At 45.0% G+C, this 13639-nt stretch overlaps 1 protein-coding gene across 2 annotated transcripts in view; it reads right to left on the reverse strand.

Annotated features, from left to right (window-relative positions):
• TOX2 (TOX high mobility group box family member 2) overlaps nt 1-13639 on the reverse strand; it is a 159135-nt gene that overhangs the window by 51671 nt on the left and 93825 nt on the right. For both annotated transcript variants that reach the window (XM_054081821.1, XM_054081822.1), the window contains exon 3: nt 10835-11080. In XM_054081821.1, the coding sequence (XP_053937796.1) occupies nt 10835-11080 (246 nt within the window). The remainder of the gene's footprint in view (nt 1-10834; nt 11081-13639) is intronic.

The following is a 13639-nucleotide window of genomic DNA, read 5'->3' on the forward strand; positions in this document are numbered from 1 at the left end:
ACCAACTGCGACAGGAAGGAAGGAGATGGTAGATATAGAATCATAGAATCATTGAATAATTTGGGTTGAAAGGGACCTTAAAGACAATCTAGTTCCAACCCCTCTGCGATGGCCCCACATCCCACAATCTCCCCCAGAGATTTCCCATGCCAGAGCCCAAGCGGCTGGAAAAAGCTCATACAGGTACCACCCATCATCTCCTGGGGCCAAGGTGAGAAATCCTCCAAGAAGAGGCAAAAAATTGGCCACCTCGGAGTAGTCTATTCCTAGAGCCCCATCTCAGACTCCAAAGAAACTGTCTTCCAAATCTCTAATTCATTTTTCAAACCATGGAGGCTTCATATTCTCAACTGAATTCTCAATTCAAATTGTTGATTTTTTTTTATGTCGGCACAACGCATTTTTAACTTCCCCCAAAAAAACTGTTGAGGTGGGGTTGTATGATAAGAAGGGTAAAAAATGTTATCCTATAGGATTATATAACCTCAATATAAATGGTTAAAAGTAAGTAACAGGCACCCATCTGCATGTCTGCACACTACAGACAAACACATTTTAAGATCAGAATCATTTCTTAAAGAAGATCCATCTCAAACTTGGAACATATTTACTCCAGTTATTTGCTATTGTTCTGAAAGCCTCCTTCATGCCATATTATCTGTTATTGTAATTCACAGATTTTATTTTCTGCTACATTTTTAATTTATATCATGTTTTATTTATCCTACTGTCTTTTATGAAACCCCAAATTTCCAAACCGACATGAGTGTTACACACATAACGTAGACTTATTATCAACATGGCATAGGAGACAAAAAATGACAGGAATAAATCTTAGGTTTTATGTCGGCAAGACGTTCTGCAAAGTAAGTGACATTTCTCAGCAATACAAATTGTACATTAAAAGATAATTTTCAGAACACGATACCAGCTATGGAGTGCAGCACCATTATGCAAAGTAATATTGAGGCTGTGCTTTAACAAATGCTGTTTTTATGTTGTACCGGTTTGGCATCAAGATTGCATCAGGTCTTGGGAGTAGATTTTGGAGTGATTAAGTTTACTGTGCACAAAAGCCAGTTATTTGGCAGCCTGTCAACACAGCGTAATTGATATTTTAATTACACTACTAATACATACATGCTGTTCACAATGAGCCTCCTCCTTGGTGTCACGCACACCGCGCATTTATAGCACTGATTATTGTTCCAAAGAAGTTTGCTTAAATGCAAACTTAAATTCAATTGGCAATATTCTAAATTGCTATAAAAGCAGCCCAAATTGTTTTGCAAATGTTCAATGCCAGGCAGGGTGCAGCCCAATGCAAACAAGAGGGACCATCTTACTTGACTCATAATGCGTGCACCCTTCCTGCAGTTATGGCACAGTTATTTTATGGCAGATAAGGCGACTCTTTAACTAGAGAGACTTCCCTGGCTTATCAGAAAGATAGTGACCAGCTCAAGGATAAGAAAGGAAAGATGAGGGCAATGTATTTCTATGGAACAGTTAAAAGGTGCAGCAGAACTAGATTGCCACGTGGCGCAGAGCTGCTGCTTACCTGAAAGCAGCAGTTGCACCACCTTGGGATGGGCCCTGCTGTCCTTCTGGCCAAGTGATGAGTAGGGGAAGATAAGGACCAAGTTCACAGCACAAAACCAAAAGAGATAAAGGCAAGAGAGACACTTGTACCACCGGACTTTCACACACTTGTTGGCTCCCACTGTGTAAGACCCTTCCAGCGTGCTATGATGTGGTGCTGGAGGTAAGAACACATTTCCATGCTTCCCTACATCCCTTGTTATGGGACAGAAAGCAAAGGGTGGACATGAGCACGTAGCAGTGGCTGCAGCATGAAGGATGAATGGAGAAGAAGAAATCTAGATCAGGGCTATGAAAAACAGGGCATCAGAGCACTGTGTTTTACAGGCAGCAGATCTCCTGTACAGCTCTGGCTGTTATTTTGCACCTGTATATAATTTTCAGAACTCTGTAGGCAGTAAGTTCTCCAAAGTAAGGGTATCTCCTCGCTGTAGGATTTGTACCATGCCAAGCCCCTGTGGCTCTGGCCCAGCTATGTATAATATACGTGACATTACAATTCTAACAGCGTGTAGCTGTTATAATAATTACAACAACAACAGCAGCAGCAACAATAATAATTAGAATAATAGTGATGCAATACTATAGCGCAAAAGTAATTTATAGGTGGGTATCATGGAAAATCTCCTAAGGGTGAAATCTCAATAGAGGGCTCAGTAATCCCATGTGACTTATCCTTTGAGAGGTGCCAGGTGGAATTTGTCACAGCAAAGCAAGATCCCCCAAGGCAAGAATCCAGCACGGGCTGGCGGAAGCCTGCAAACCTCAGGAAGACCTCTGCTACCTCCCAGGAAACACCAAGCACTTTGTGTGTATCGCAGGTCTTGGAGCACAACTCTAGAGATATGCCAGAGGTAAACTGGGCCTGAGAGGTGCGGATGAACAAAACCTACATCTGCTTTGCTTCTCAGCTATCATCAGAGTTCACTTATGTGAAAAGTGTGTCATGACACCTTACTTTCTTGCATCTCAGAAATGAGATAGCCCCGAGTGAACCCAAAGACCAACCACACAAGCGTACCGGAAGGGGCTCGGACCCTCACGTTCCTCTTCTCATGCATGGCCCTCGTAAGCTCTGCAGCTATAGAATCATAAAGGTTGGAAAAGACATCTCATCCAGCCCAACCATCAGCCCAACACCACCACGCCTACTAAACCATGTCCCAAAGTGTCACAGCGACATGGTTTTTGAACCCCACCAGGGATGAAGAATCTACCACCGCCCTGGGCAACCTTTTCCAGCGTTTCACCACTCTGTCAGTAAAGAATTTTTTCCTGATATCCAATCTAAACCTCCCCTGGCCATTTCCCCTCAGTCTATCACTTGTTACTTGGGAGAAGAGACCAACATCCACCTTGCTACAACCTCCTTCCAGGCAGTTGTATCTGAGTGCTCACAGAGTTGTGACCTGACTGTGAGTCCCATCACCCCAGTTCTCTCCCAGCAGCGATTGGCAGGGACCACTCGGAAGCATCTGCATCAGCTATGTGCAAAGAGGGGCTGCTGCTCTGCAGGGAGCTTGTACTGGTGTTCAGGATGACCAGGAAGATCAGGGAGGATCTCTCCCACAGAAGAAGGCGGCCTGTTTTCCCTTGGGGACCTGCACTTCTCCAACAGTATCTCCAGCTCTGCAGTCGTGTCTCTGAGAGCACGGGCGAGAGCAGAAGCGCTCCTGCTCTCCCCAGACCCAGAGAGCTCATCCACAGCGGCTAAAAGTTCAGAAAGTAACTATAAATACATGCTCCTTCCTTGGAGAAAGCATGGTTTTAAATACATACAAGAACAATTTACTCTTTGATTTGGAATCTTATCTCCCAGGTTCCGACCTGGAGTGAAATTTTATGACCAAGCAATAAAGCTCGGAGAGAGGCGCGGTGGGAAGGGGGCTTTCAAATGAAAATGCCAACAGATACTTAAAGCCAGAAGCATGTGTGGGTGTTGCTAAATTAAGCTCACTAGTAGGTGGGGCAAATGCCTTAAACGAGTTTGTGAAGGTAAAATAACGTTCATTAAAAATAGAAAAACAACTGAAAAAATATCCTTTGCATTCAACTTCACACTCGTACATCATAATGTTCCAGTAAAAGCCCATTTTCCCTTGAGATAATAAAAGAATTGAATTTTTCCTTATCGGTCATCTATTTTTCTAGCTAAAGCTATTACTCCCTCTCTGCGGTTGCTAGGCAACAAGAAATATTAATAGCAGCTTTTATTAGCTTAGCTTTAGCAGTGGAGTACCAGAATGAGAAAATGGAAAACATAAATGTGTTACATAAATCTTTCAACCTTTCAGGGTTTGTGTTAGTCTCTGTTTTCATAATGATTTATTGAAGTGATGGTTCATTTATGAGAAAAAGGAGTGTGAAATAAGAAAACGGAACATTACCCTGAAGGACTGTTTGAAAATAAATAATTATAGGAGGTGAAGAAAAGCTGTTTAAAACCATTTTTCTGAGTTTTATAAAATTTAAAAAGACATATTTCTTTCATTTATTGCCTCTGAGAAAAACACTAGCAGGGAATTGCAAACAGGGCTCTGTTTAATACAAAGAACCCTTCATGTATGGTTGTATCATTACTGTTTTCCACCAAGGGCTCATGTTCAGAAGTTTGGTTTTTAAATACTGAACCATTAATAAGCAGAAAGCCAAATTAGTCAAAACCTAAAGAACACAACACAAAATTGCCAGTGCAAACTTACCCAGGACTGAAACATGGGGGACTCTGCTAAGTTTTAGTGACTGGTGACACTCTGCCAGCTTGTAGTAGACGGAGCCAGCCAAGCATTGCCCTCACTGCTGCTTTTGCTTGTTTATTTATTAAGATTCTTCTGATGAGCACAAACTTGCTCTACAGGGCACTACAGGGAGTACAGTGCATTGGGATAGAGGCTATTTTAAATAGCTTATATTAACAGGCAGTGATTTAAAATTATTGAAAGATTTATGTGTTGAAAGTATTTCAACTGGGCAGCCTGATCTAGTGGGAGGTGTCCCTGCCCACGGCAGGGGGGTTGGAACGAGACAATCTTTAAGGACCCTTCCAATCCAAACTATTCTATGATTCTATTTACCAGCTCTTATAGAATCATGGAATGGTTAAGGTTTGAAAAGACCTCTAAGCTCACCCAGTCCAACCATCAACGTAATACTCCCGTGCCTACTAAACCATGTCCTCAAGCAACACATCCACAGGTTTTTGAACCGCTTCAGGGATGGAGACTCCACCACTGCTCTGGGCAGTCAGTTCCAATGCTTCACCACTCTTTCATTAAAGAAATTTTTCCTGGTATCCAATCTAAACCTCCTCTGGCACAACTTGAGGCACAGAAGTTGTGTTGCCTACCAGGATCATAGAATCATAGACTAGTTTGGGTTGGAAGGGACCTTAAAGATCATCTAGTTCTAATCCCCCTGCCACGGGCAGAGACATCCCACTGGCTCAGGCTGCCCAAGGCCCATCCAACCTAGCCTTGAACACCTCCAGGGATGAGGCAGCCATAACTTCCCTGGGCAACCTGTTTCATGTATTTATATGGAATATATATATATATTTTTTTCATGTATATATCCATATATATCCTGGATCATGTATTTCCATGATGTAGGTAAAAGCCTGGCATATCAAACTTGGCTTTTGTGTGAACATCTAATTGCTTTCTTTCTTATATCTTCTACCGGAAAACTTTCAATGCTTGCCAGTTCTGTACAGCCACCTCCAACCGTGTTGCCCACTGCCGAGCACCCAGACTGCTCCTAGGGCTGTACCCGGGTCTATCCAGAGAAAATGCTGTTGTGTTTGATGGGGAGCAGCAGTGTCGGGAAGGATGGGAGCTGGGGAGAAACCTGCGGAGCCAAAAGAGTTGGCCAGGGGGCTGGTCTTGCAACTTGCCTGCAGAAAGACCACACTTGAAGTCTTCTGGTGGGCACCAGAGAGGTCGCTTCTCCGTGGAACCCTATGCCATCCCCACAACCACATGTGCGCACCCCAGCTCTGGAAAGGGGCTACTTTTCCTTTCCGTTTCTGACATGGAAGACAAGCAGATGGGTTCCTGCCGAGCTGTTTTACTGTTTCCCTCCCTGTTCCACAGCAAAGCCCCACAGTGTTTGAAAGCAGCTATCCAGTTTGCAAAGTCGGCCAACTAACTCTTCAGGAATTTCAGGGCTGCACTCATCCCTGCTACTAGAGTTCAGCCCCCTTTGCCCTTCAGTCTCTCCCCTCTACATAAGCAGATTCCATAGACAATTGGAAATTTACCATTTCTACCCCACAAATGTGCTTTTCATCATTGGAGAGTGTTAATATTTTTCAAACAATCTGTTTTCACTCAACAAACTAAAACGGATAATTTCCAGGCTGCGGCTGCAGTCTTTTTTCACTTGAGTCGATGCTTTAGCTTGCTGCAAGAAGCAAAAAATTATCCCACTGGGCTCGAGGAAATGTTACTGCCTTTAAAATAGTCACAAAGATCTGTCATTGTGAGACACACCAGGAAGATGCAGACACGGGGATAGTTGCCAGTCTCTCCAATTAAACACTGCTACAAAGACCATTTTTGCTCCTAACAGCTGCCACTTGTAAAAAGAGACGCTTCTGCCATGCAAAAATATATATCTCTGTCCTAATTTCACCTGGCCACAGCAGAGCAGGAAAGGAGCAGGGTGGCTGCAGCCCCACAACATGCACCATGGGAAAGCAGGTTGATTTTTCAGCATGTCCCACCACAGCAATGTCCTCTGACCAGGCTTGAGGAGCACAAAGTTTTGGAGTTTCTGATCACTCCAAGGCAGTGCTGTCCCCCCAAGTGAGGGCTCCCACCTCTCTCCACCCCAGTGCAGCACTCAGAGACAGGGCACCATCCCACCTGATAAGCAGAGACACCCTCACCGTGCTCAGCTGCTATCTAGAATTTATGGAAATATGTTCATACTGTATTGGAGATTCTTGGGCTCTGACCTTGACCGCCCTTTGTTTCTGTCAAATATCTTCTGCCAAATCCCTTCTGAAATCTTATTTATTCACAGCAGCTCCTTAACCCAGCGGGCGCCCCACCTCGCCCGCAATCACTGCCAATCTGTGGTGTTTCTCTCCCCCACGTCCCCACCACCCCCAGGTCCCAGCCCCTGCGTGGCCCCAGCCCAGCAGGTCTCCCTGGAGGTCTCAGCAGTCGCTTGTCCACACTATAACACTGAAGGGATGTTCACAGTGGGCAAAGTCGTTCTCTTTCCAAGGAAAACATCTTTTTTCCCTCTTTGATTGTTTTTACATAAATATTCCTATTTCTCAATGAAAACCACATCTCTCCCATTTTCTTTCCCTCCTGCACTAAGAATTTTCTATTTGTGTCTTGTCACCAACACAAAACCCCCCCACATCTTCCCCAAGCAAGCCAGCTCTGCCTCCCCACCCAGCCTCCCTGCACCCCACTCCATTAGTTCTCCTACCATCATGTCTTCTTCCATCTCTTTGTCTGCTCTTGTCCACCCAGCCCTGCCTTTCCAGCTCCCTGCACCCCACTCTCAGTGTTTGAAAACTCCCTTGACTTCTAAAAGCTGCTGGGAAAAAAACAAATAAGAAAGTGATGGAAAGAGCAGGATAACGTTGGGACATCTCAGGACAAGAGACACACTAAAGGCGTCAGCAACCTGCACCTGTATTTTCCTTAGAATCATAGAATCATCAAAGTTGCAAAAGACCTCTAAGCTCATGCAGTCCAACCCCACTGTACCTACTAAATCATGGCCCAAAGTGCCATAGCTACAGATTTTTTGAGCACCTTCAGGGACGGAGACTCCATCACTGCCCTGGGCAGCCTCTGCCAGTGCGTCACCACTCTTTCAGTAAAGAAATTTTTCCTGATATCCAGTCTAAACCTCTCCTGGTGCAACTCGAGGCCATTTCCTTTTGCCTCTTCACATGTAACTTGGGAGCAGAGCCCAGCACCCTCCTTGCTACAACCTCCTTTGAGAGAGCTGCAGAGCATGATGAGGTCTCCCCTCAACCTCTTCTTCTTGAGGCTAAACAATTCCATCTCCCTCAGCCACTCCTCATACCACTCGTTCTCCAGACCCTTCCCCAGCTCCATTCCTCTTCTCCAGACATGCTCCAGCCCCTCAATGTCTTTCCTTTACTGAAGGGCTCAAAACTGACCCCAGAATTCAAGGTGTGGCCTCACCAGCACCAAGTCCAGGGGGACGATCCCTTCCCTGCTCCTGCTGGCTACACCATGGCTGATCCAAGCCAGGATGCTATTGACCTTCTTGGCCACCTTGGCCACTGCTGGCTCATGTTCAGCCACTGTTAACCAACACCTCCAGGTCCTTTTCTGCCAGGCAAAATCAGAGACATAACGGAAACAGCAGTGTCCTCCCTTGCAGAGGCACTGGGAGTCTTCATTCAATCTAAGGATAATGTTGAGACATCCCAGGACAAGAGGCACACTGAGGGGCTCAGCACAAGTATTTTCCTTATTCACCTCTTGAGCTGTAGAGGAAAACTCCAATCCCCACTGCTCTCATTGAGTCCTAGCTCATGTCTTCTCAGCAGCTTGAGATTTTTTCATAAGGATGCCTTAAAACCCTCCAAGGCTCAAGCTACTTTCTTTAGAAGAAGAGTCTAACCAACGTCTAAACATTTTACCTTGAATTGCTTCTCATTTTTCACTATATTCAATCCAAAGGCATAGCAGCCAAGGCAGGAAATAGCTACGTATGCAAAAACCGGTAGGAGCTACAGCAAAGAGCAGCAGCAAGGAGAGAGGCTCCCAGCTCCAGCATTTGCATGAGTTACATCAGTCCTGGAAGAAAGACAAAACCTTCTCATGCCTCCTCTGCAGCACTCAGCGAGGCTCACTCCCAGACTGCCTTCCCACCACTACCCGTGGAGCAAAAAAATCCTCTCTTTATGGAAGTGTTAGCAAAAAAGCCCCTTTCTTGGTCTAGAGGCTGCAAACACCCACTTGAAGGTGGTGGACTTCGGGCAGGGCTGTAGGCAACACGTGCCCTACACTGTCACCCAGCGATGCCTGCCTGGCTTCACAGGGCCACCACCGAGTGGGCTACGGCTCAACAGGGACACAGGCAGGAGGTAGTAACCGCATGAGCTTAAAAATCTGCTCTCTCTGGGATTTTATAGTGTTGCTATGTGCATGCGCCGCTCCCCTTACCGCTAGCAGGAGTTATACCTGTGCTACAGGATGAATGGGCTGGTGCTGGAATACAGCACCATCGTGGGCTGGTCCTGGAATACATCCAAAATATTAGAAGAAGGGATTAGAAGATCATAGAATCATAGAATAGTTTGGGTTGGAAGAGACCTTAAAGATCATCCCATTCCAACCCCCCTGCCATGGACAGGGACACCTCCCACTGGATCAGACTGCCCAAAGCCTCATCCAACCTGGCCTTGGTGTTGCCTTTCAGTGGGAGATGTTGCCTTTTCAGAAGTCTGATGGCCTAGAAAAAAGGCTTTGACAACAGGATACGGCAGGATTTAATTTTGACCTGAAACAGCAACACAGTTCGCTCCCTGATCTACTTCCTTTGCTGCTGGGTCCTCAGAAGATGTATTACAGCTCCAAGGGTTTCCACTCAAAGCTAAACAATTTCAATTCACTCCTGGCTGCAAAATTCAGGGTTCACTGGATTTTTTATTTTCGTGGTAAGGGGCAAACAAATCTTAATCTCTCTATTCTACGTTTACAGCCCGCTAAGCCCCCTTCTTATCTTCTCTGGCTCAGTCCTGATTTATTGTCACGATGCTGCATTTGTAAAACAGTACCATAAAGTAAGAAAGAGAACATTTCCCAAGGACTACTCAAAAATAAATTATTTCAGATGTACAGAAGCTGCTGAATAAATCCCACTATTCTTGTTTCTTTAAGTATTTTAGAAAGTGATTTATAAGTGCAGTATCACCTCTCAAAAATGAGACAATCAACACAGGATAAAATTATCATGTTATGAAAATAGGGGTCAGGCAAAGGGGTTGTGCTTTAAATTAAACCAGGGAAAAATATTTCACCTGAAATTGACTCTTTTTGTCTCAGAAATGAATGTTTTAATCACTGAAGAACCTAAAAGCTAACAAAGAGGCCTCCTAAGTAATATTTAATTCCAGAGAAATGTGTTCAATATCGATGGGCAGAATATGATATTTTTCTTTAACATGCTAACAATGAAACTTGGAGACGCAGCAAGACTTTACAAAGCCTTAGGATTTTCCTAGACTAAGAGATAATATTCCATTTAAATATTTAAATATCACTACCTTTCAGACAGTTATCTATTCAAGCAATCAACACCAAATGTGCTCCAGCTAGCGCAGTGGCAGACTCACAGGCATGCTATTTAAGTAAAATTAACTCTGTTTGATATTGATGCCTTCCAACAGCACCCATGAAAATCAATGATCTTAGAGAGAAACAACGTAGAAAACCAACCATGGGGCTAAATCTGCTAAAGAGGAAAATATTATTAAATGGCAACAGCATTAATTCAATACCACTGTCAAAATCAAGTCACAACCTTTCCTCGGTGCTGCTGACACAGAAGCGTCATAAGGTCTAATTAGCCCTGAAGTTTCTTCCCAGAGCTGCACTTTATTTCATTATCCCTGCCTTATTTATTCCTACAGAAGAGTCATTCGAAACTTCGCAAGGTATCCCCTTGCCACAGCCTGAGCCAAGAGGCAATTAGAGTTTGCAAGTGCAAGAGGGATCCAGTTCCCCTTGAAATCAATAGGACAGCATCCACGCTTCTCCAGCTGATGCCCCTGGGGCCACCCTGGCAGTAGGACACGGGGGAGATGGGCTGGGGGCTTTGCCCAGCAGGAGAAAGGATGCAGGGGCTATAAAGTAGCGGCTTTGGCTGGTCACCTTCACAGGAGGTTGGAGCACGTGCATTTTGCTCAGTTCAGTGAAGGTATTACATACTCAGAGGAAAATAAGCTCCCTCCACTTCCTCTGGAGTGGTTAATAAGGCTCATGAAAACACCAAATGGGAAGCATAAAATTATCACCCATAAGCACAGCCATGCAGATAACTCCACTGTCTGCCACCGCACAACAACCTTGGTTGGCAGCAGCGCAGCGAGGCTGGGTTGTGGCCCCGGCTCTTCCCAACCTGCTGTGCAAACATCTCACCAATAACATCCTTCTACGTTCAACTGAACTCCTAACATGACACACAGAGCAGCTTTGGTGAAAGATAGCGAGAGGGAATAGTCACTGACCGTGGGTAGCTGGCTGGAGAGAAGATGCCCATCCTGACTCAACATGTTGGAGACCATGATGGCCGGCAGGTCCATGTTCTGGTAGGGGTATGCTGGTATCAGGCTGTTTGGAGGAAGGCTGTGGCACAGGGAGTGATATCCAGTTTCGTGGTCCACCAAGTGCAGAAGAGAAGGGTCAGGGAGGTTAGGAGGCGTTATGGGAGGGATCTCATAGTCTTCATTATTCTCATTCTGACTGTTATACGTCTAAAACATAAAAAAGACATTTTGTGTCGTGTCACTGCCTTGTTGCTTCAGCAAAAGAAAAGTGATTATTTGTGTAAGAAAAACAAAAGGACATCCCAGTGAAAATGATTTTATTTTATTGAAAAAGACATCTCTAGCCCCAGACACCAGCAGGCTGTAACTAAATAGGAGCCAAGTAGTGAGTCCATCAGGGACCTCTTGGGTCCTTACACACCTCAGGTCCACCTGGAGCATCTGCACTGCTCTCCTCTCCCACCCTGTGTCCCTCTAGCACACGTTTAGCTTGCCAAAGCCTCAGCAGGAACCTCTATGCCTGGACTGCAGTCAGCTGAGCTGTGCTCGCAGAGCCCACAGCCATGAAAGAGCACGGCCGGTTCCCAACCAGCTGCTGCACTTCTAAGTCAAAGTTTGTGTTTTCAAGAGTTTTTGTAAGAGTTACTTCCATAGAAATAATTAGTGCTTGGGAATAAAATTCATAGAATTATAGAATCCTGGAATGGTTTGGGTCAGAAGGGACCTTAAAGCCCATCCACTCCCATCCCCCTGCCATGGGCAGGGACACCTCCCACTGGATCCGGTTGCTCCAAGCCCCATCCAACCTGGCCTGGAACACCTCCAGGGATGGGGCAACCACCACTGCTCTGGGCAACCTGGGCCAGGGCCTCCCCACCCTCACAGCAAAACATTTCTTCCTAATATTCAATTTAAATCTTCCCTCTTTCAGCTCCTGTTGATTCTTCACAAAACTCCACAGAGAATTTACAACCAAGGAGAGAGAGATTTGCAAATACAGCCGTCACATTCTTCTAAATCCTTTAAAGCAAGCCTGCAGGATTCCACCACACACAGAGATTTGTCCTTCCTCATACCCTCATCCGAATTTTATTTGGAGAAGCACTTCCTCCCCTCCCTACCAACACCGCCTCGAGGTGACCAAGAACACACAGAGATGTTGGTACTCCTTGTGCTTCCTGTGTTTTCTGGTGGCTTGTTTACCTCTAAGCATTCCAGTTTATATAGAGAATGAATATGTTATAGCACCTGTGCAATTGTTTTCACTTCAGACAAAGCCATATTTGTTTCATAATGTAAGTGTGAATCTATCCAAAATTATTAATTATCAAAGCAGAATATAACGAGCCTCTGGCAGAGGAGGCTTATTCTAAACATATACTGTTTCACATATGATTATAGCATATGAAATTCTGATTAGCCATAGTACTATACACATGGATTTTAAGCTAAATTTCCCAGATCACCTAGTTTCATGGTTGGATTTTGACTTAATACTCGATTTAAGAGCAAAACCCCAGATGTGTGCGAAAACAGTTAAGCACTGTAGGCTTTATTAATCCATTGCCCCAGAGCTCACACTTGGATCCACGCTCTTCATCACCCCAGACTGCAGGGAGAAAACCCTTAATAAAAGAAACCAACTCCTATATTTAACCTGAATAGAGAAGTTAGTGGGAGAGGCAGTGGGGAGCAAGGAGGTATTTGTGGGTAGGTGGAAGGGCTCCCAGCGGGATTACTCCGGCAGTGCCTGGGAGAGACGCATGGGGGTTGGAACTGGATGATCTTTAAGGTCCCTTCCAACCCTAACTATTCTATGATTCTATCATCCTCGAGGGGTGTCAGAGCAGGGGCTCACTCCCGCCTCATCTCCTTGCTGTGGCTCGCAGCGGCTCATCCTCCAACCCTCACCTCACCCTTGTCCCATCGCAAAAAGAGGCAGAGAAAAGAGCAGGCACTGCCTATCCCACCGGAATTTCACGTTTGCCTGAGATTCCCACTGGTGGAGGAGAAACATGAGTATGCAAGAAATACAAGACAGAGCCTGGGCTGAAATAGCTCTGTACCAACAGTTATTGTTCGGGGGAAATTCAAGCCCAGCTATTTTTCCAGCCAGCTTCTGTCTAGCAGCAGTATTATACAGGGAAGGCAGGGGGCTGAGAGGATGTACACAACAGCAGACAGATAGATCCCATTTAATACGTCTAGTATTTAGGTTTCCGTTTGGGCTACGCTCTTTGAGGTACACCGATTCTTTCCCAGTTATTTAAGAGGATTTCGCTCCATGCTTTATGGAAAGGGATTTAAATAAATCATTGCACAGCAAACTTGTTCCTCCAACTGGTTTATTTTGATATCAGGTATATAAGCAAGTGGCTTTGCTGTACTTAACTAAATTATGTAAAACCCACTCAAAGTTTCTTAAAGCTCTCTTCAAAACTACAAGTTCCTTGTGTTGCTGCAGAGCAGATCACCGAAGGGCTTTGAGGTGGTTTTGTAAGGAGCACGAAAGCCCGTCACCCTGCTCACCCCCCTGCACGTTTCTGCCTCTGCTCTATTCAGCCGGGGGAAAAAGAAGAAAAAAAAAGACCTGTTTAAATCACAAAGCTTTCTGAATAGTTACAGTATTGTGCCGACATATCGAAATTACAATCAGAGCCGTACACAATCAAAATCAGATTAGACAATATCCAATCAACATAATCAGACCCAGCGCCTGCCAGCTTTTACACCCTATCGCTACGAACGATTTTCCAAAGCAAGGCG

This window comes from Cuculus canorus, chromosome 16 (assembly GCF_017976375.1).
Source record: "Cuculus canorus isolate bCucCan1 chromosome 16, bCucCan1.pri, whole genome shotgun sequence".
Classification (NCBI taxonomy): domain Eukaryota; kingdom Metazoa; phylum Chordata; class Aves; order Cuculiformes; family Cuculidae; genus Cuculus; species Cuculus canorus.